General features: G+C 36.9%; 1 protein-coding gene and 1 long non-coding RNA gene across 2 annotated transcripts; both read right to left on the bottom strand.

The window, feature by feature from the left end:
* Positions 1–3,287: 3,287 nt before the first annotated feature.
* Positions 3,288–4,517, bottom strand: LOC111610482. The gene is made up of 3 exons (XR_002753661.1): positions 4,256–4,517; positions 3,737–3,890; positions 3,288–3,654 (listed from the first exon to the last, which is right to left on the bottom strand). It is a non-coding gene; the product is annotated as an uncharacterized LOC111610482 (long non-coding RNA).
* Positions 4,518–8,953: 4,436 nt separating this feature from the next.
* On the bottom strand, positions 8,954–19,049 carry LOC111610421 (gastrula zinc finger protein XlCGF57.1-like). The gene is made up of 2 exons (XM_023344610.1): positions 18,379–19,049; positions 8,954–10,093 (listed from the first exon to the last, which is right to left on the bottom strand). Exons 1-2 carry the CDS (start codon positions 18,951–18,953, stop codon positions 9,076–9,078), a joined length of 1,593 nt encoding a protein of 530 aa, XP_023200378.1. The 5' UTR covers positions 18,954–19,049; the 3' UTR covers positions 8,954–9,075.
* Between the last annotated feature and the right edge of the window lie 1,424 nt (positions 19,050–20,473).

The following is a 20,473-nucleotide window of genomic DNA, read 5'->3' as shown; positions in this document are numbered from 1 at the left end:
GCTCAAATTCCCAAACTACCATAACACCTAAACTCCTGAAACCTGGACAAGATTATTTTCAACTAACAGCAGAATATTTAAAACCATCTTTGTGATTTGTGAAACTTTTATCCGATTTGTGGAACTTCAATAAAATGCCGTTTTTACCCATCTTTGCATCCAGCTCATATTAAAACTGCTCTAATGCCAAAACTACAACAACTACGTATTTCAAACTTGGACTAGATTATTCTTCTCTAATAGCAGAATATTTTAATTCATGTTTGGGATTTGTGAAACTTCACTAAAGCTTAGATTACTATTCACACTTGTTCCATGCAGTTTTTTAAAATTCCAATTCAATTCTAATTCAAAACCACTTAATTAATCCTAATGGGAAATTAAATGTTGGTGTTACTCATGAATTCTTCCAAGAGTTATTGTAGATGGAGATGGTTGTTGGAAGGAAAGATCTTCTGCAGCCGTCTGTTACATAAAGTTTCACAAATCAGAAAAAAGTTTCACAAATCCCAAACATGGATTTAAATATTCTGCTATTAGAGCAGAATAATCCAGTCCAGGTTTTGAAGAGTGCAGTTCTTGCAGTTTTTAAACCAGAGTCTATTAAAGATGCGAAAGGAAGTGAAAAATTAGGTGGAATCGGAAACCAACTTCAGCTTCGTGTAGTTAAAGGAGGAAAAGCCATAAAAAGGTTCATTTTATTTCTACATCAATAAGCCATTTTCACAGCGTAATTGTGATTCCTGCGTTCATTTACCGGTTAACAAAACATTTATACGGGAAAAGAACATTTACTAAAATGATCCTCATACAGAAAGGTGCAGACATTTAGACCTTAACCTGCATCCAAACGCTGGTGGTTCCTACCTATTCGGTGTAAGATTATCTGGGGCCTCCGGGAGAAATCCAGCAGTCTGCGATGATCATCCATCTCTTCCTCCGACTTGACGATGATTTCTTTAAACTCTGTGAATGTTTCTTCAGCAGCAGTTAACGGCTCGTTGATAAACTCGTTTAGAGAAACAGTCGAACATTCAACCAAACAGACCATGCGCCATTTTCTTTGTCTTCTTCTTCTTCTTTGGGATTTTATGACTGTCGTTCATTCATGTCATTGCATTACCGCCACCTTGTGGATCTTACGATCATCACATCTAAAGATTTCTCATACAGTGCCAGTTCTCTTTGAAAGACGTAAAATCTTTTCTTCCACTTTATCTAAATAAAACAAATACAATATTAGTATTCCAGTTTTCCACAAATCCAAAGTTAATATTGTCTTCTGATTCGTATCTCCTACATCCCGCAACATGTTTCACAGTTTCTTCACTCCACCAGATCAGAACCTTTCCTATAGTTTCCGTATATCCACAATGATCGCTGCTGCTTTGTTCGGAGTTACCGCTGGTTCCAAGTACACCTCGCTGCAGCAAACAGAATGGGGCGGGGACGGACAACTGTCAGTCTCATACCTTATATGGAAATGGGACTATTTCATTCCGGAAATGAAGGGGGCGCTAGTGACACTATTTCCTGTACCGATCGTGTTATAATAATTATACTAATAATAACGTATTTTATTTGACAACGCCTTTTAAAACACCCAAGAACACTTTCAACATTAAAAATACAAATTAAATAGTAAAGAAATGGCTACAAAACGTGATATGTCACGTGGTATATCTGTCACGTTGTAAGTCACTTTTTTATTTCCAAATCTTTATTAAACCTTTATTTAAAATTATATTAGTAACAAACAATCTAGAATAAGCAACAATAAGGAAACATTATGGAGATGTATTTATCTATCCTTACACCCAATCTATCTCAAACAAAAGTAATAAAACATGAATCAAATCAATATTTTGGAGACAAATGTACATTACATTAAGAGCACATTTATCCATCCATTAATTATCATGAATTATCCCTATAGTGGGTCATGAGGGCTGCTGACCCTGGACAGATCGCCTGTCCGTCGCAGATTAAGAAAACAGATATAAACAAATGAAGTTCAAATAATATATTTTGATGTTGTGAATGGTACTCTTAAAATAAATAAGTTACAATCTAAAATATAATAGTCTCTGGCTTATTAAATAAGAACTAGATGGAAAAGAGGTTTGGTCGGTAAAACATTTAGTCAACAATTTTGGCCAACTTAGTACGTCCATTCACAGTGCACTTTTGTTGTTTATTTGCCAAATATTTTTCTTATTATTCACATTGTGAATATAATTTACAAACAAACCAAAGGACTTCTGAACTTCTAACAAGTGCCATTCCGAAAACTAGAATATTTTTGGTTGCAGGTGACCTGGCTCAGCTATTATCATTGTTTACCATAATGTCTCATTGGAAACTTTTGCTATAAGGACTCCAGTTCAACCAGTAAACTGATTGGTGTCCCACTATTCCATTTAGAAATTCCATATCAATTCTACCAATTGCAATTGATTCATAAAATAAAGCCCTTAAATATCCAATTGTTGCAAAACCCAAAGAGATTAATTAAAACTTTAAATGTAGCTTCAACCTGGAAAGACTCACACAGAAAGTAGGTTTTATAAAGTTTATTTGACGAGAAATAATCTTTGGCGCTCAGATCCCGGCAGTAGACACTGCGCTGGTAACTGCCAGAGAAAATGATCTTTTTTCTATATGAAAACCTTTTTGAATAAAGTCACTGGTTACATAAATTAAACCAGTGTGTAAATTCTAACTATAACTGTCTTCATCTCACCTGCTCAGCCAATCACCTGATCATGTGTCTCCATCCCAGCCTAACGGCGCCGGGCTCATCTCCTCCACCCTTCATAAAGTCCGGCTTGATGTGTGCAACTGCTCCTCATCTGAGCTTCCATCACCTCCACCCCGACTACACCTTCGCTCTGCTCGTTTAATCTTGTTTGTATCTGAACAATATGTTTCTGTATGTGCTTACTTTATTACAAAAAAAAACCCAAGTTGATTCTGACTGTTAAAACATAAACAACTTAGCCGTATGTCAGGTTTGTAAAAAAAATTTGTATTGATTCCAGTCATTGTTCAAAAAGTATAGGAAACACAGTATATTGCAAGTTATTAGATTTGCTTGCATTTAAAATTTTTAAAACAAGGTTATCCTATTGTTAAACAACGCTGTTACAATATATTTACAACTACTTTATTGGTTCTACTCTCTCCAACAAATTACAGCCACAAAGTAACTTTGTGTGGAAACGGCACCATTTCTATGAAAACTAAATAATGCAAATCAACTGAGCTACAACAAAAGGAAACATTCAAAAATGTAAATAATATTGAAAGAACACATTATTAAAAAGGATGACTGCACAAGTCAAAAGGCAAATATTCTTTAGCAGAAATGATTTAAAATGGCATGTCACAAAAAAAACGAACAATGTGTGACAACTGAAATGTGTGAAAGACTGTGGAAAGCAACTAATATTCTCCTTGCATTCAGTATTGACAGTCAGCGCAGTGTCCAGGTCGGCCATCACAGTAGTAACCAGGGTACTCTCCTTGTCTTCCATTGCCGGTGAAGCCCACAGTCTTTATATTACCGGTTGCAGGAAAAACACGTTACAACCGCAAAAGGAATCCGGTTTTCTGCCTTGAATGTTTTTGAAAATTTGCCCCAGTTGATCTCACCTGTTAATGAAAAATCGATTTCATGTAGTTGAAATCTAATTTCACATGTTTTAGGTGAAAAAAGTCAAAGGTCCTTCCTTACCATCCAGCCAAGCAAAGTGAGTCTTCTTCCTGAAAACTGGCTCAGACACAACGGCTTCAAAGCACTTGCAGGTCAATGCCAAGGTGAGGTAAGCTGAGTCTCCCTGTGCTAGCGCCACCTCCTGGAGAACAGCTTCAAGAACATTCAGAGGCATCTGAAAAAAACAAAAACACAAACAAAATAAAAAATCACATTGCACATTATGATCAGTAAAACAGTAGTTAATAATAGCCATTTCACCAAATACTTTGTTACTCTTACTTGTGTAGTTTATTGCAGTTACTTACTAAAACTATATTGAAGTTGTGCTACTCTTCATTAGAGTATCACATCTGGGTACAACACCCACCTATAATGGCAGCTGTTAGTTTATAAATTATATTAGACTTTCCAGAAATTTAACATTGGTGTACAAAACATATTTAAAAAAGATTAACCTTTAAAAATAAAAGAAAAACACTAAAAAACTGGTAAGTATGTAAAAAATATTTTATATTTTTCAAGTGTAGTTATACATACCGTTATGTTGAACCATAGCAGTTTGTGCTAAATGGTTCTGTAGCTTGTATGAGCAAAGGGAACAGCAATATTTATGTTCATGTTGCAAATAGATACGTGGATCTGTATAATGAAAATAAAAAACAGTTTGAGCATAAAATACATTTCTCAATTATACATGTTATCTACTTTTCTATTTTTATCTAATGGTGCCCTGCGGGATAATAACTAGCTATGCTACATGCTAAAATTAGCCTTCCCCTGTATGAATTACGAATTTCACTAGCTGTTAATTATATTTTCAACCTAATCTAGAAAAGCGTATTGATTTACTATGTATTAAAAAAGAGGATCATTTAATGCTAGCTTTGGACAAAACATTTGGCTCCTTCTTCCTCTTTTAATTTTGCCCGGGATCGACGAGCGGCGTTCTCCGTGAGTGACCTGCAACCGCGTGCTGCTAAAACGAAACAACAACAAAACGTGTTGACGTCACAGATCACAGAGTTTAATCTCATACAAAGCAATCGACAACAAAGCTGCAGAGGAACAGAGATATGCATTTTCTCATAAAAATAAAAAACACACAAGGGGGAAGACAGACAAACACAAAACAAATACAAAAAGGCAAAAATAGCGGCCGCGCTCTCTCTCTGGATTTTTCCTAACACGGAGTTTTTTTTAAACTAGGGGGGTGTTTCCCTATTTAATATATGCAGTCAAGGCAGTCCGTTCTTTGACCAACTGGAAACTCAGAAACTCCCCTCATCACAGCTCAGATGTCTGGTTTTTGTCTAGGCAAAAAAGGGGGGGACCACTTCGTCTTGGGCCGTGCCAGGTACGGGGAGAGGCGCCAAAGAGTCTCCTGCTCTATCGGAATGTAAATTTTATTGCTCTGTCTGTCAACGGGGGAGGAAAAGGCCCTGCTTCCCCATGCTCAACAGAAAACTGTTCCAAACAAGAGCGTTGGGCATCCCTTTACACATGTCGCAAGACTAACTGTATTAAGCATTAAAAAATAATCATTTTTCTTAACATATGTGAAAAAATTTAAGAAGGTAAAAATACCTTTTGTTGACTTTGTGAGTTTTGCATTGTTGATCGTGTACCGAACACCAGTGGAAGAACCTCTCAAACTTCTTTCTTTCTTCTTCCGTTCCTCTTAACTCCGCGTCTTAAGGTATGGGCTCTTTGCACCTCAGCTTCCGCGTTCGGGGAAAAGCGGCTCATTTTTGTCCGGGCTATTAAAGATGTCATTTTACAGTCGGTGTTTGCAGTGCTTGCCAAAGCTAACAATTAACGATGTACATCGTATTTGTAAGGCGGGATCTAAAGCCCCATCAAGCAAACTGGAAAAAGGTTCTAAGACGTATGTATCGTCATACATTCATGGATATGAAGGTGAGTCTTACTATAAAGTTCTTTAAACTTCGTGGCTAACATTAGCTTTAGCTTATGCTAATAGGCAATATTCTCGGACATTTTACTAATACAATTGTACTATTTAAATATCTAAACATTCTTATTCTTTCTAACGGACAATGTTCTTACGTTATTTTGTATTCATTTTTAAGTTTATTGCTTTAATGTGTGTTTTTTGTCGTTAGTGTCAAACAGAGACCAAGTAACTGGGAGATTAAGGTTCGGGCTTTTTGCTTCCGAAGCATGAGGAAACACGAGAAGCCCCATAATTTTTGTTTATTATATTTTTGAGTTCAGACATATTTAATTAAGAAACCAGAGGTGGGGCGAGTAACACAAATTTTAAAAAGAAAAAGGTTTGTTGCGGTGTGGATGCTTACCTCGTGTAAAATCGGATGTCATTATCAGACCCTGCGAACCTTTGTAATCTGAAGGTAGAATGGATTTTCAGTTCTTCGATCTGGCTTGTTTGGGCTTTTATTTCTTCTTTTAATTTATGGTTTCCATTTATTACCATGTCCAGGCCAGCTGGTTCTGGGACAGAGCAATAATCGTGATCTGCATACGTGCATTCCACAGGCGGATCAGTTGCGCCGCTGTCCGGTGGCTCTGGTCGGCTCACTCTTTCCCATACACTGGCTCTTCCAGGCTGAACACAGAAGTTGTTCCATTGAAATAGCACAGAGAGGCTCCTTTTTTTTAACCATTCTTCTCCCGCCAGGAGTTTTAGGCTGATGAAACTGATCCGGAGGGAAGTGAAGGCTGCAAACTTTGCTATGCGATGTTAGCTTGATGTTGTCGAGACGAATATTGACAAGCCATCGTTGTTGTAAGTCAGGATCGCTTGGAAATCCATGAAAACTTAAACGACTGTTATATTTAGAAGACACTGTGCACCGTGGAACACAACAGTGTTCATGGTATTGCTTAAATTGCCTTTGAAATACGAGTTTATCTTTCCTTGCGGTCATGGTCACTCATAAGGAAAAAAATGAGCCGTATTTGCGCATGCGGATGTGACGTCAGAGTGGCAGGTGCAAAGAGCCCATTTATACTAGTGATTATGAAAATAGCGCCCCCTTCATTTCCGGAATGCAATAGTCCCATTTCCAAATAAGGTATGGGACTGACGGAAAGGTCCGTCCCCGCCCCTTTCTGTTTGCTGCAGCGAGGTCCTTCTCGCTGGTTCCGCCCATCCTGTGGCTTATTGAGAGCCGATCAGCACCGGCTTGTTCACTGAATTGTGCGGTGCTGGTGGTCGAGTGTAAAAGACTTTTAACGGTTTTATCTATTTGATTTTTCTACCGGTATTTTAATAATAGTTTGTATTTTTTTCTTTTTTAGCTCTGAGGATTGAAGGTGGTGCGTTTGGCCCAGATGGTGGCGCCCCCTGTTGCTGTGGCTGTCCCGTGATCAACATAAATCGATTGAGGGAAATCCAACGAGTGTGTGACGTCACGGTGTTTGGTGATTCTTTGCTCGGGAGCCTCCGATCCAGAACCTGTCAGCACCTACCGCCAAGCGTCGGCAACTCAGCTTAGTTTTTCCTAACTTCTTCTCATCTACATAGAGGTATTGTTTAATTTTACTGTTTTTATTTTAATAAATTATTATAACTTTGAAACAGTGTCTATTGCAATTCACTCTAAATTTCCCCTCTCGCTGCTCCTCTTTTTATTCAGACTTGGGAAACCCTAGTTACAGAAGTTAACAGCTGCTAGAAGAAGCAAATTAAAGTAAGATAAATGAGTACATATGAAAATAAGGAATTTAAAATCTAACAAATAGCTAAAAATTGTAATTTATACCAGGTAAGTCTTTCTCCCCTACAATGTGGACCGGTACCAGTACTGGACTGATTCTGATCCTTCAAATGATTTTAACATAACTTAGAAGTTGATGTAAAAATAATGTTTGTTTTAGCCACAAAATGATTATGCTCAGCAGCAAACAACAAATCACCAACTACAGCATAGAGCAGCTCATCCATGTAGCAGCTATGTAGCCTGACGTAAAAACATTTTGCTAGACAATGTCAAACATTGAGAAGTTTAAGTTATTGTTATCAAACCTTATCAAACACGGAGTTTTGAAGCCAAAAGTACCTCAGAAATATACAGAGCCAACCATGAGAATCAACTCGTTTAAAGTTTAAACTCAGTTTCACACAAACACAAAGACCCTATAAATGTTGGGCTGTTGAACTGGACCATTCAAGCTAATTTTCTGTTAGCAGCTTTACAAATCTTTTACATGACATTACCAAGACACATTAAAACAAACCTTTATCTTGGCTTTTTTCTATTCTTCCTTTCTTTTCTCCCTCCCTGAAGGATAAGTCCTTTTTGGAGACATTGTTTTGCTGACTTGTCTTCTGACCGGAGCTTTTCACGTTTGGATGAGGCTCATGTTACCAGCGAAGCGTGCGGTACCTGCCGCGGCCACCAGGGGCCGCCAAGAGCATATTGTTTCTTTCTATCAATAAAAAAATCATTTCTACATACATTATCAAATATATATATTATTGTAAAAACAAACCACTTAATAGTGACATTGTGTGGTTTTGATATTATGACAGAAATTATTACTAAGAAAAATAAATAAAATCAGCTCCACTGAGGGGGCCCCTTAGTGGCCCTGGGGCCCTAAGCGGCTACTTGGTTTGCTAATGCCTTGTGCCGGCTCTGGCAATCAAAGCAGGAAAATTAATTTGTGGTGAATCTTGCATTTTCCTTCAAGTACAAATCCATTTTATTTCAGTTGAAAAGATTTTAATCAGAGTAAAACTGGTTAATATAATTTGAAAGAAAACTCAATCTCATTTTACTTTAAAGACAAAAATATCACAAATACTTTTTTGCAGATTTAAAAAAAAAAACCCACTCAATTCTGTACATTCTAGTTTTGATTTTAAAAACTTTTAAAATAAACCCCACAAACTCTCTCTATTGTACAGAATAATACAAATCAATCCCTCAAGTCCAATCATGTGAGAATGTTCTGGAAGGGAGTCCATGTCCGGTCAAACTCTGTTAATGCATGAAATAGTCAGTGGGCCCCCAAGCCTCTTCATCTATCAGCATCAGTACTGGCACTCCTCAGGGCTGTGTGCTGAGCCCTCTGCTCTTCACGTTGTACACACACAACATACAGTTTGACATAAACAGTAAGTTAATACAATAACATACAGTTTATCATTATTGTTTTTTGATAAAGACTATGCCAAAAAAAAGCAAGAAAGCATCTCTGAAGGAAAATGTGTCATGGTTGCACATCTCCAAGCATCCAAATGATCACATTTAACAAATACAACAATTTTCAGCTTTATAGACATGAAACCCCTCCAGTCTTTCATTCTAGTTTTAAACCAAATCAGTTCTATAGTGAACCTCAACATAGGACATGTATGGAAAATACTTCTACTGCTTTTCACCTGTGTGACGCCTCAAGTGGTGAATTAAACTCACCTTGTGACGAAAACTTTCTCCACAGGTCACACATGAAAATGGTTTTTCACCAGTGTGAATCATCATGTGCCGACTTAAATGCTGTTTATCACTAAAACTTTTTCCACAGTTCACACATGAAAACGGCTTTTCACCAGTGTGAATCATCATGTGCCGAGTTAAAGCCAGTTTATAACCAAAACTTTTTCCACAGGTCACACATGAAAACGGCTTTTCACCAGTGTGAATCATCATGTGCTGAGTTAAAACCTGTTTTTGACAAAAACCTTTTCCACAGGTCACACATGAAAACGGCTTTTCACCAGTGTGAATCTTCATGTGCTGAGTTAAAACCTGTTTTTGACAAAAACCTTTTCCACAGGTCACACATGAAAACGGCTTTTCACCAGTGTGAATCTTCATGTGCTGAGTTAAAACCTGTTTTTGACAAAAACCTTTTCCACAGGTCACACATGAAAACGGCTTTTCACCAGTGTGAATCATCATGTGTTCAGTTAAACTAAGTTTTCGACTAAAACCTTTTCCACAGTTCACACATGAAAACGGCTTTTCACCAGTGTGAATCATCATGTGCCGAGTTAAATGCTGTTTTTGACTAAAACTTTTTCCACATTTCACACATGAAAACGGCTTTTCACCAGTGTGAATCATCATGTGCTGAGTTAAAACCTGTTTGTGACTAAAACCTTTCACACATTTCACACATGAAAACGGCTTTTCACCAGTGTGAATCATCATGTGCCGAGTTAAATCCCGTTTTTGACTAAAACTTTTTCCACAGTTCACACATGAAAACGGCTTTTCACCAGTGTGAATCATCATGTGCAGAGTTAAATCCCGTTTTTGACTAAAACTTTTTCCACAGTTCACACATGAAAACGGCTTTTCACCCGTATGAGTTCTCATGTGAGCATCAAAAGCAGATTTGAAAGCAAAACACTTTTTACAGATGTCACATGAGAAAGGTTTTCTTCTTTCCTGATTTTGGTTCTCAGCTTCAGCAGCTTCATGGAAGATGACTTGGTTCCTGTTTGGTTCTGATTCACTGTGGTCTGCTTGCTCATCAACAGGAACCACCATGCAGGTATCAGTCTCCTGTTTTAATCCAATCTGTTCTTCAGCCTGACTGCAGTAAACTTCTTTCTCTTCCACTTTTATCTGATGATCTTCTGGCTCTTCCTGTTCTTGTTTCACCTGCACAGGTTCTAACTCCTCCTGGTCCAGAGTGGATCTCCTCTCCTGGTTATAAACGTTACACTTCAGGGAATCTGGAGAAGAAAACAGAGAAAAAGAGTAATTGTTAACTTTACTGAAGTAAATAGTTTAAGGCAGAAATGAACAAAAATCCATTTGAAAATTCAAGAGCGTAGACAGAGATATAGATGAATCGACATATCCAGCTGACATTTGGAGAATTCTCAAATGAACGGATTTTAAACAAATACTATAAATTATATTCAAATTTCATTTTAGTCCACTTTTTTAAAAGCCCTGAGGAACTCCATCCAATCATTCGACTCATGAGCCGATGCACCGCGGTGCTTCATTTGCTCTACTGTGACATCAACTGGACAATATATGTAAAATAGGCAACGTGAAAACAACATGAAGCTTTACAATGAATAAACAAGTTTAAAATGTTTGTGATTCTGATACATAAATTCTGATTAATCTGGTTGTATGAAACAATGGCTGGATCCAAAAGAAAACTAGAAACAAATAGAAAAGAGGGTTGTGATTGGCTTGTTACTCGCTATGTCACCAGGGACAATGATTTATTACTAAAAAATAAAAACTTTAACTGCTCAGGTTTAGGTGAGTTCTCTGTCTTACCCGCTTCATTACTCAACACATCACTAATGTAAAATTTGATCTTTGTTATTTGCTTGTCAAACTGGAAAAAATAAACTATAAAAGCAATCTTCAAGTTTTTTGGACATTGAACTTCTTTTATTTATGTAACTGTTTGGTGTATTAGTTGAAAAATGTGTTTACATGAAGTAGCTGTAAATTCCCACCCATATTGGGCCCATGAATGCACCTTTGCCCATAGTCATTGTGCCCTTTTTCCCCATAGACTATAAATAAACGCCTCATGGACCGCTCTTGCCTATTGTTACTGAAGAGATTTAAGGCGGCCATCTTGGAGCGGTCGACCGTTCCACTCAGCTTTATGTTTAACAGACTCAATGACGTATCAGCGCATTTATCAATCATAACTCGCTAAATACTAAACAGATATTCACCAATTTTTCTGTAAACCTTATTAAAAGGTTAGCAACATTTACAAGGAAATGATTTTAAAGTATTTTTGAATGACTGATATAAGGTTGAGCATATTTAACAATTCTTAGTGGGGAAAACAGAATAGAGTCAGAATAGAATGTGTTGATATTTCTGTATTATGATTATTTTACAAAGCACACAACCAGTCATAATTTTTGAAATATGTTATTTAGTAATATCAATACATATTTATATAAATATACAAACACAAAATAATACAATCAGAGAGAAATAAAGATGCTTAAATAATTATTAATGCTGAATAATATGCATTAAACTACACATATTTATATGGACATGCGTATATACATAATATCTATATAGGTTTTATTCATGTTTTCCAGCTGAGGAGGAGCTTAAGAGAGATTCAGCAGCTGAGATTCATCAGTGCAGTGAATCCGTCTCTCCTTAAAGACATTCCCCACTTCTTCCTCACATGGTCTTTATGAAACCTTCAAAACAAAAACAGGAGCTATTTTACTTTAGACAGAGTGAAAGAATTTCATATAAATAAGAGTCTTTGCCACCTTGTGTGGTATAATCTAAATCAATGTTAGGGAATATTTAAAACTTTTTAAGATTTACAAAATCTCGGTTAGCCTTCATAGCGGGGCTGAACCCCGGTATTACACTAAGCTGATAGCTAATATTAGCTGTTGTTTTGTCAGTGGACATAAATACAGTATAGTAATATTCTAATCACAAAATATAAACTGTAATATGTCCATCTTACTTGTGAAACGTTATCCCCCGAGATCTCGCGTCATTAGTCTGTCGATCTGAACACAAATATCTGGCAGTGCTGAGGCATCTTCTGCTGTTTTGGTTTAGCCAAGTAGGAGGGACGACCGCTCCAAGATGGCCGCCGTATTTCCTACGCCAGAGCAGCCATGCGGGGTCTACTCATCATATTATGTCTATGCTTTTCCCCACCTTCACTTCCGGTTCACAGCATTGTCGGGCTTATTAGTGCAGATAGGCACCGAGTGTGGCAGCCAAGCTATGAGTGTTGTTGTGTGCAGTTGGATGTCTGTCGGATGAGCGCTGGCGCCGCAGGATCATCAATATATGTGCTGCTGGTAGGATAAATGGATTTTTGATGTGGCACTTGTGGCTGGTTCTGTGTAACGTCAGTGTCGCTTTTTATATTGTTGCTACTAGGCCTGTCACAATAACAAATTTTGCTGAACGATTAATCGTCTCAAAAATTATTGCGATAAACGATAATATTGTTTGAAGACCATTTTACACTGATTTAATGGAAATGACGTAATAATGCATGCGATTTCCTGCCAAAGATAGATACACTTTATTTTCAAAAGGACACTAAACACTGGAACTGATGAACAAAACAAAACAACCAAAACCATAAATAACATGGATTCTCAGTCTCCATTAATAAAAAATCTACTTGAACAAAAATTAAACAACATAAAGCCAAAGTGGAAATAAATACTGCATTCAACCAAAAGAGTGCAGATTATAAAGTCTGTATATCATGTTGCCCTATAGTAATAATTAGATTTAAATAGAGAAGATGGGCACATCGACTACCCGATGCAATAGTTCACACTACACAATCCCCCCCCTCTCCATACGACAATTTTAGAACGTTGATCGTTCTCTAAGATTGTCGCTTGCGATTTCGTAACCGATCATCCTGTAGTGTGTGGTGTGTGCTACTAATTTGGTTTGCAGTTGTTTTAAGTCTCAGACTGCTCCTAGTGTTTGTTCTGGGTTGCTGTGCTTCATTGGGTTTTAAATTAGAATAATAAAGTCTATTTTTAATATTATAAAAGTATGTATAAATAAAATATATTTTGTATACTACTTCTGTTTCATAATTTTAAGCCAGACTTGCCTGGGTACTTTTAATAGGGAGAGCCTAGGCCACTTGATATTATTTGAAACTCCACGTCGTCTGTCACGATCCGGGTTTTCTCATGTGTTACACCTACGTATGAAACATCACCTCAATGCAGCAGTGGCTTGTTGATTGGACTTTTATATGAGGTTTAGTTTGACAGATAATAACACCTCTATTATTGTTTCATGCTGTTTGCTTTGCAAGGCTTTACTAGCTTATATATGCACGTTCCAATTAGTAATTACCTGGGATCATTGGATGAAGCTGAAGTTGGTTTCCGATTCCAGCTTCTGATTCACAAAATCACTAAAGGGTGAGTCCAATTAATTTTTCACTACCTTCCACATCTTTAATAGAGTCTAGTTTAAAAACTACAACAGCTAGACTCTTCTGACCTGGACTGGGTTAATCTGCTCTCACAGCAGAATATTTATAACCATGTTTCTGATTTGTGAAACTTCAATAAAGGTTGATTTCACCACTTTTTTTTAAATCTCTGTTATAGTATAACTGCTCAAATTCCCAAACTACCATAACACCTAAACTCTTGAAACCTGGACAAGATTATTTTCAACTAACAGCAGAATATTTAAAACCATCTTTGTGATTTGTGAAACTTTTATCCGATTTGTGGAACTTCAATAAAATGCCGTTTTTACCCATCTTTGCATCCAGCTCATATTAAAACTGCTCTAATGCCAAAACTACAACAACTACGTATTTCAAACTTGGACTAGATTATTCTTCTCTAATAGCAGAATATTTTAATTCATGTTTGGGATTTGTGAAACTTCACTAAAGTTTAGATTACTATTCACACTTGTTCCATGCAGTTTTTTAAAATTCCAATTCAATTCTAATTCAAAACCACTTTATTAATCCTAATGGGAAATTAAATGTTGGTGTTACTCATGAATTCTTCCAAGAGTTATTGTAGATGGAGATGGTTGTTGGAAGGAAAGATCTTCTGCAGCCGTCTGTTACATAAAGTTTCACAAATCAGAAAAAAGTTTCACAAATCCCAAACATGGATTTAAATATTCTGCTATTAGAGCAGAATAATCCAGTCCAGGTTTTGAAGAGTGTAGTTCTTGCAGTTTTTAAACCAGAGTCTATTAAAGATGCGAAAGGAAGTGAAAAATTAGGTGGAATCGGAAACCAACTTCAGCTTCGTGTAGTTAAAGGAGGAAAAGCCATAAAAGGTCATTTTATTTCTACATCAATAAGCCATTTTCACAGCGTAATTGTGATTCCTGCGTTCATTTACCGGTTAACAAAACATTTATACGGGAAAAGAACATTTACTAAAATGATCCTCATACAGAAAGGTGCAGACATTTAGACCTTAACCTGCATCCAAACGCTGCTGGTTCCTACCTATTCGGTGTAAGATTATCTGGGGCCTCCGGGAGAAATCCAGCAGTCTGCGATGATCATCCATCTCTTCCTCCGACTTGACGATGATTTCTTTAAACTCTGTGAATGTTTCTTCAGCAGCAGTTAACGGCTCGTTGATAAACTCGTTTAGAGAAACAGTCGAACATTCAACCAAACAGACCATGCGCCATTTTCTTTGTCTTCTTCTTCTTTGGGATTTTATGACTGTCGTTCATTCATGTCATTGCATTACCGCCACCTTGTGGATCTTACGATCATCACATCTAAAGATTTCTCATACAGTGCCAGTTCTCTTTGAAAGACGTAAAATCTTTTCTTCCACTTTATCTAAATAAAACAAATACAATATTAGTATTCCAGTTTTCCACAAATCCAAAGTTAATATTGTCTTCTGATTCGTATCTCCTACATCCCGCAACATGTTTCACAGTTTCTTCACTCCACCAGATCAGAACCTTTCCTATAGTTTCCGTATATCCACAATGATCGCTGCTGCCTTGTTCGGAGTTACCGCTGGTTCCGCCCATCCTGTGGCTTATTGAGAGCCGATCAGCACCGGCTTGTTCACTGAATTGTGCGGTGCTGGTGGTCGAGTGTAAAAGACTTTTACCGGTTTTATCTATTTGATTTTTCTACCGGTATTTTAATAATAGTTTGTATTTTTTTTCTTATTTAGCTCTGAGGATTGAAGGTGGTGCGTTTGGCCCAGATGGTGGCGCCCCCTGTTGCTGTGGCTGTCCCGTGATCAACATAAATCGATGGAGGGAAATCCAACGAGTGTGTGACGTCACGGTGTTTGGTGATTCTTTGCTCGGGAGCCTCCGATCCAGAACCTGTCAGCACCTACCGCCAAGCCTCGGCAACTCAGCTTAGTTTTTCCTAACTTCTTCTCATCTACATAGAGGTATTATTTAATTTTACTGTTTTTATTTTAATAAATTATTATAACTTTGAAACAGTGTCTATTGCAATTCACTCTAAATTTCCCCTCTCGCTGCTCCTCTTTTTATTCAGACTTGGGAAACCCTAGTTACAGAAGTTAACAGCTGCTAGAAAAAGCAAATTAAAGTAAGATAAATGAGTACATATGAAAATAAGATATTTAAAATCTAACAAATAGCTAAAAATTGTAATTTATACCAGGTGAGTCTTTCTCCCCTACAATGTGGACCGGTACCAGTACTGGACTGATTCTGATCCTTCAAATGATTCTAACATAACTTAGAAGTTGATGTAAAAATAATGTTTGTTTTAGCCACAAAATGATTATGCTCAGCAGCAAACAACAAATCACCAACTACAGCATAGAGCAGCTCATCCATGTAGCAGCTATGTAGCCTGACGTAAAAACATTTTGCTAGACAATGTCAAACATTGAGAAGTTTAAGTTATTGTTATCAAACCTTATCAAACACGGAGTTTTGAAGCCAAAAATACATGAGAAATATACAGAGCCAACCATGAGAATCAACTCGTTTAAAGTTTAAACTCAGTTTCACACAAACACAAAGACCCTATAAATGTTGGGCTGTTGAACTGGACCATTCAAGCTAATTTTCTGTTAGCAGCTTTACAAATCTTTTACATGACATTACCAAGACACATTAAAACAAACCTTTATCTTGGCTTTTTTCTATTCTTCCTTTCTTTTCTCCCTCCCTGAAGGATAAGTCCTTTTTGGAGACATTGTTTTGCTGACTTGTCTTCTGACCGGAGCTTTTCACGTTTGGATGAGGCTCATGTTACCAGCGAAGCGTGCGGTACCTACCGCGGCCACCAGGGGCCGCCAAGAGCATATTGTTTCTTTCTATCAATAAAAAAATAATTTCTACATACATTATCAAATATATATTATTGTAAAAACAAACCACTTAATAGTGACATTGTGTGGTTTTGATATTATGACAGAAATTATTACTAAGAAAAATAAATAAAATCAGCTCCACTGAGGGGGCCCCCTAGTGGCCCTGGGGCCCTTAGTGGCTGCTTAGTTTGCTATGCCTTGTGCCGGCTCTGGCAATGAAAGCAGGAAAATTAATTTGTGGTGAATCTTGCATTTTCCTTCAAGTACAAATCCATTTTATTTCATTTGAAAAGATTTTAATCATCTGGTTAATATAATTTGAAAGAAAACTCAATCTCATTTTACTTTAAAGACAAAACTATCGCAAATATTTTTTTCCAGATTTAAAAAAAACCCACTCAATTCTGTACATTCTAGTTTTGATTTTAAAAACTTTTAAAATAAACCCCACTAACTCTCTCTATTGTACAGAATAATACAAATCAATCCCTCAAGTCCAATCATGTGAGAATGTTCTGGAAGGGAGTCCATGTCCGGTCAAACTCTGTTAATGCATGAAATAGTCAGTGGGCCCCCAAGCCTCTTCATCTATCAGCATCAGTACTGGCACTCCTCAGGGCTGTGTGCTGAGCCCTCTGCTCTTCATGTTGTACACACACAACATACAGTTTGACATAAACAGTAAGTTAATACAATAACATACAGTTTATCATTATTGTTTATTGATAAAGAATATGCCAAAAAAAAACAAGAAAGCATCTCTGAAGGAAAATGTGTCATGGTTGCACATCTCCAAGTATCCAAATGAACACATTTAACAAATACAACAATTTTCAGCTTTATAGACATGAAACCCCTCCAGTCTTTCATTCTAGTTTTAAACCAAATCTGTTCTATAGTGAACCGCAACATAGAACATGTATGGAAAATACTTCTACTGCTTTTCACCTGTGTGAATCCTCATGTGCAGAGTAAAATGTTGTTTTTGACTAAATCTTTTTCCACAGTTCACACACACACACACACACATATATATATATATATATATATATATATATATATATATATATATATATATATATATATATATATGATTAAATAACCCAGTGTTTTAAAAAAAAAATCTAATTAATAATTAATTGATTTCTAACAGAATTTATTTCCTAAAAGATTTATCATAGAAAATCCTATTTTCTCTCTATTTAGCATTGAATTTAAGTGCTGACGTTCCTCTGAATACTTATTACATTCTAATAAAACATGTTCCACTGTTTCCATCTGATTACAATAATTACAAGTCCCTATTTCATGTTTCCCTATTCTGAAAAGTGAACTATTAAGTCCAGTTTGACCAATTCTAAGTCGAGATAAGACTACCTCTTCTTTCCGTCTTCCATTCATACAACTCTTAACTCCCACAGTCTTTTAAATCCGTAGTTGCCGTTCCATTCATGTTGAACTTTAGCAGGAGAGACAGTTTTTACATGAAGAAGCTGGTGTTTATTTAGATATGCTTGAATTTGCTTAGTATGACCTAATGTCACTCTAAAGTGAACCTCTCTGTGTGTGTAAGAGCAAACAGTAGTTTTATTCTTTCCTTATAGCTCTTACTGTGTGTTCAACACAAGATTGTTCTGAAGACCCGTTCATTCATTAGAGATGTAAACATTGTTCAGACACGGATGCTACGGATTTTTACATTTCAGTAACCAAGAAGTAAAATCAGAAAAAATATGTGAGGGGATGATTTAAAGTTCACAGCTGTATAAAATGCTTCTTGCTCCTTAAACTGAGACACTTCCCACAGGTCACACAGGACGTCTATCTTGTGTGAATTCTCACGTGTTTTTTTAAACGACTTCTTCGACTGAAGGTTTTTCCACAGGTGCTACATGGAAACGGCCTCTCACCTGTGTGAATTCGCATGTGAACTGTCAAATGGCCTTTCTGACTGTAACTTTTTCCACATGTCAGACATGAAAATGGCTTCTCCCCTGTGTGAGTTCTCATGTGATCAGTTAGGTGACCTTTGTGGCTGTAACTTTTCCCACAGGTCACGCATGAAAAAGGTCGGTCACCCGTGTGACTTCTCATGTGAAGCGTTACTTGACTTCTTTGACTGAAACTTTTACCGCAGGTCACACATGAGAAAGGCTTCTCGCCCGTGTGGATTCTCAGGTGCTGCTTCAGATTGCTTTTTAGATTAAAAGATTTATCACAAGCGTTGCACGGAAACGGTTTCTCACCTGTGTGAATTCTCATGTGATCCGTCAACTTATGTTTGAGAGTGAAACTTTTTCCACAGGTCAGACATGAGAAGGGCTTTTCGCCTGTGTGGATTCTCAGGTGATTGTTCACAATACTTTCTCGACTGAAACATTTTCCACAAAACTTGCATGAGAAAGGCTTCTCACCTGTGTGCGTTCTCATGTGGTAGATCAAGTGAGTCTTTTGAGAAAACAATTTATCACACATCGTACATGAATACAGATTTTTATCTTTGTGCGTTTTCTTCTGCTCTTTTTGTTTTAATTTGTCAGAATTGTTATCATACCCTCTGGTTTTCTGACATCTGTTATTTTGTTTCGGTTCTTCATCGCTGCTTATTTCTGTGTCTTCATCATTGCTTTCTTCCTGATTTCGGTCCTCAGCATCACAGCCGTCCTGAGAGACGAGTTGCTCCCTGTTTGGTTCGGGTTCACTGCAGCTTATTTCTACATTGGTAGGAGATGCAGGAAAGGTTTTCATCTCCTGCTTCTTCACCACAAGTTGTTCTTCATCCTGATTGATGCAGAGCTCATTCTCAATTTATAAATACACATAAAAATAATTTGAACATAAAAAGACAGTAATCTAAATGCGCAGCAGAAAAGAGCCAATAATTACAGCTTTAAACTTCCAGATTATGTTTTTTGAGAAGTGGTTTAACTTGAATTGAATACTTTGGCAAGAGCAGTTTCAGTACTGTGATGTTGACAGAAGCCTGATTGATGGACATCAAAACAGTTGTTCAGGGCTAGAAAGCCTTTTATCTGTTGAAAAATAATTTTTTCTAATATTTTAGCCAAAAAAGGTACATTTGATATTGGTTGATGATTGCTTAGAATGGATGAGTCTAGATTACGTTTTTTGAGAAGTGGTTTATCCACCGCAGTCTTAAAAGCCTGAGGGAAGACTCCAGAGGAGAGTGACTTAATAATTTTTTGTAAAAGATCAGGAGCAAAAACATCGGAGACCTTTAGGAATAAACTTGTGGGTATAAAGTCAAGGGAACAGATGGATGACTTTAATCAGTTTCATGAGAAAGGTTTGTTATTTATTTAAGACGTGTGTGGGGCATGGGCATTATTCTTTTCAATGTATGTCTATTTAACACATATTTTACACATTTGAGGTAAGTAAAAAGAGTAATCCATTGTATTTTCATTAATATGTTTCATACTAATCACATGATCCATATCAAGTAACTGTTAGTTTACAAAAATCCAGCTAATTACAGAATTAGGCTCTAAATCTTGCCTCGTTTTTTCAGTCATTGAACGATTTTGCCTGCCACCTGAAGGCAAAGTTACATACAAACAGGTACTGAAGTTGACGAAGAAATATTCAGTGACCTCCTTAGACAAGGCAATGTGGTACTGACAGTTTTCTGCTATGATGGTGAGATACCAAAGCAAATTAAATCAACTGTTATACAGATTTTACCAAAGAATGTCACTGATGTCTATTGTCTCTTTCTTCAGAGTTCTCAGAATGGTCATCTGCTTCTGAGTCTGACTCGAGCTTCGACTCAAATGCATCAACATCAACAATACTAATGGATGAGATACCACGCAAGAAGCAAAAACCTGAGAATCCTAATAACTCAGTGTCTGCTAAGAATGTAACAATATTTTTTGTCTGCTAACACATCTAGTAAGTACCTAGATATATCTGAAGATAGTTGACTGTTCAGAGTACTCATAAAGTTCTGATATTGTATCTGAAAACTTTTA

Source organism: Xiphophorus maculatus, chromosome 13 (genome assembly GCF_002775205.1).
Source record: "Xiphophorus maculatus strain JP 163 A chromosome 13, X_maculatus-5.0-male, whole genome shotgun sequence".
NCBI lineage: Eukaryota > Metazoa > Chordata > Actinopteri > Cyprinodontiformes > Poeciliidae > Xiphophorus > Xiphophorus maculatus.
This window is presented reverse-complemented; position numbering and strand designations above follow the sequence as displayed.

Coding starts and splice junctions, on each gene's coding strand:
- LOC111610421 (XM_023344610.1), bottom strand. CDS start 18,953: ATGTGTGATAAATTGTTTTCTCAAAAGACTCACTTGATCTACCACATG. Junction 10,094..18,378: donor ATTCACACAGGTGAGAGGCC/GTTTCCATGTAG, acceptor TCAGGAAAGAAG/AAAACCTTTCTCATGTGACA.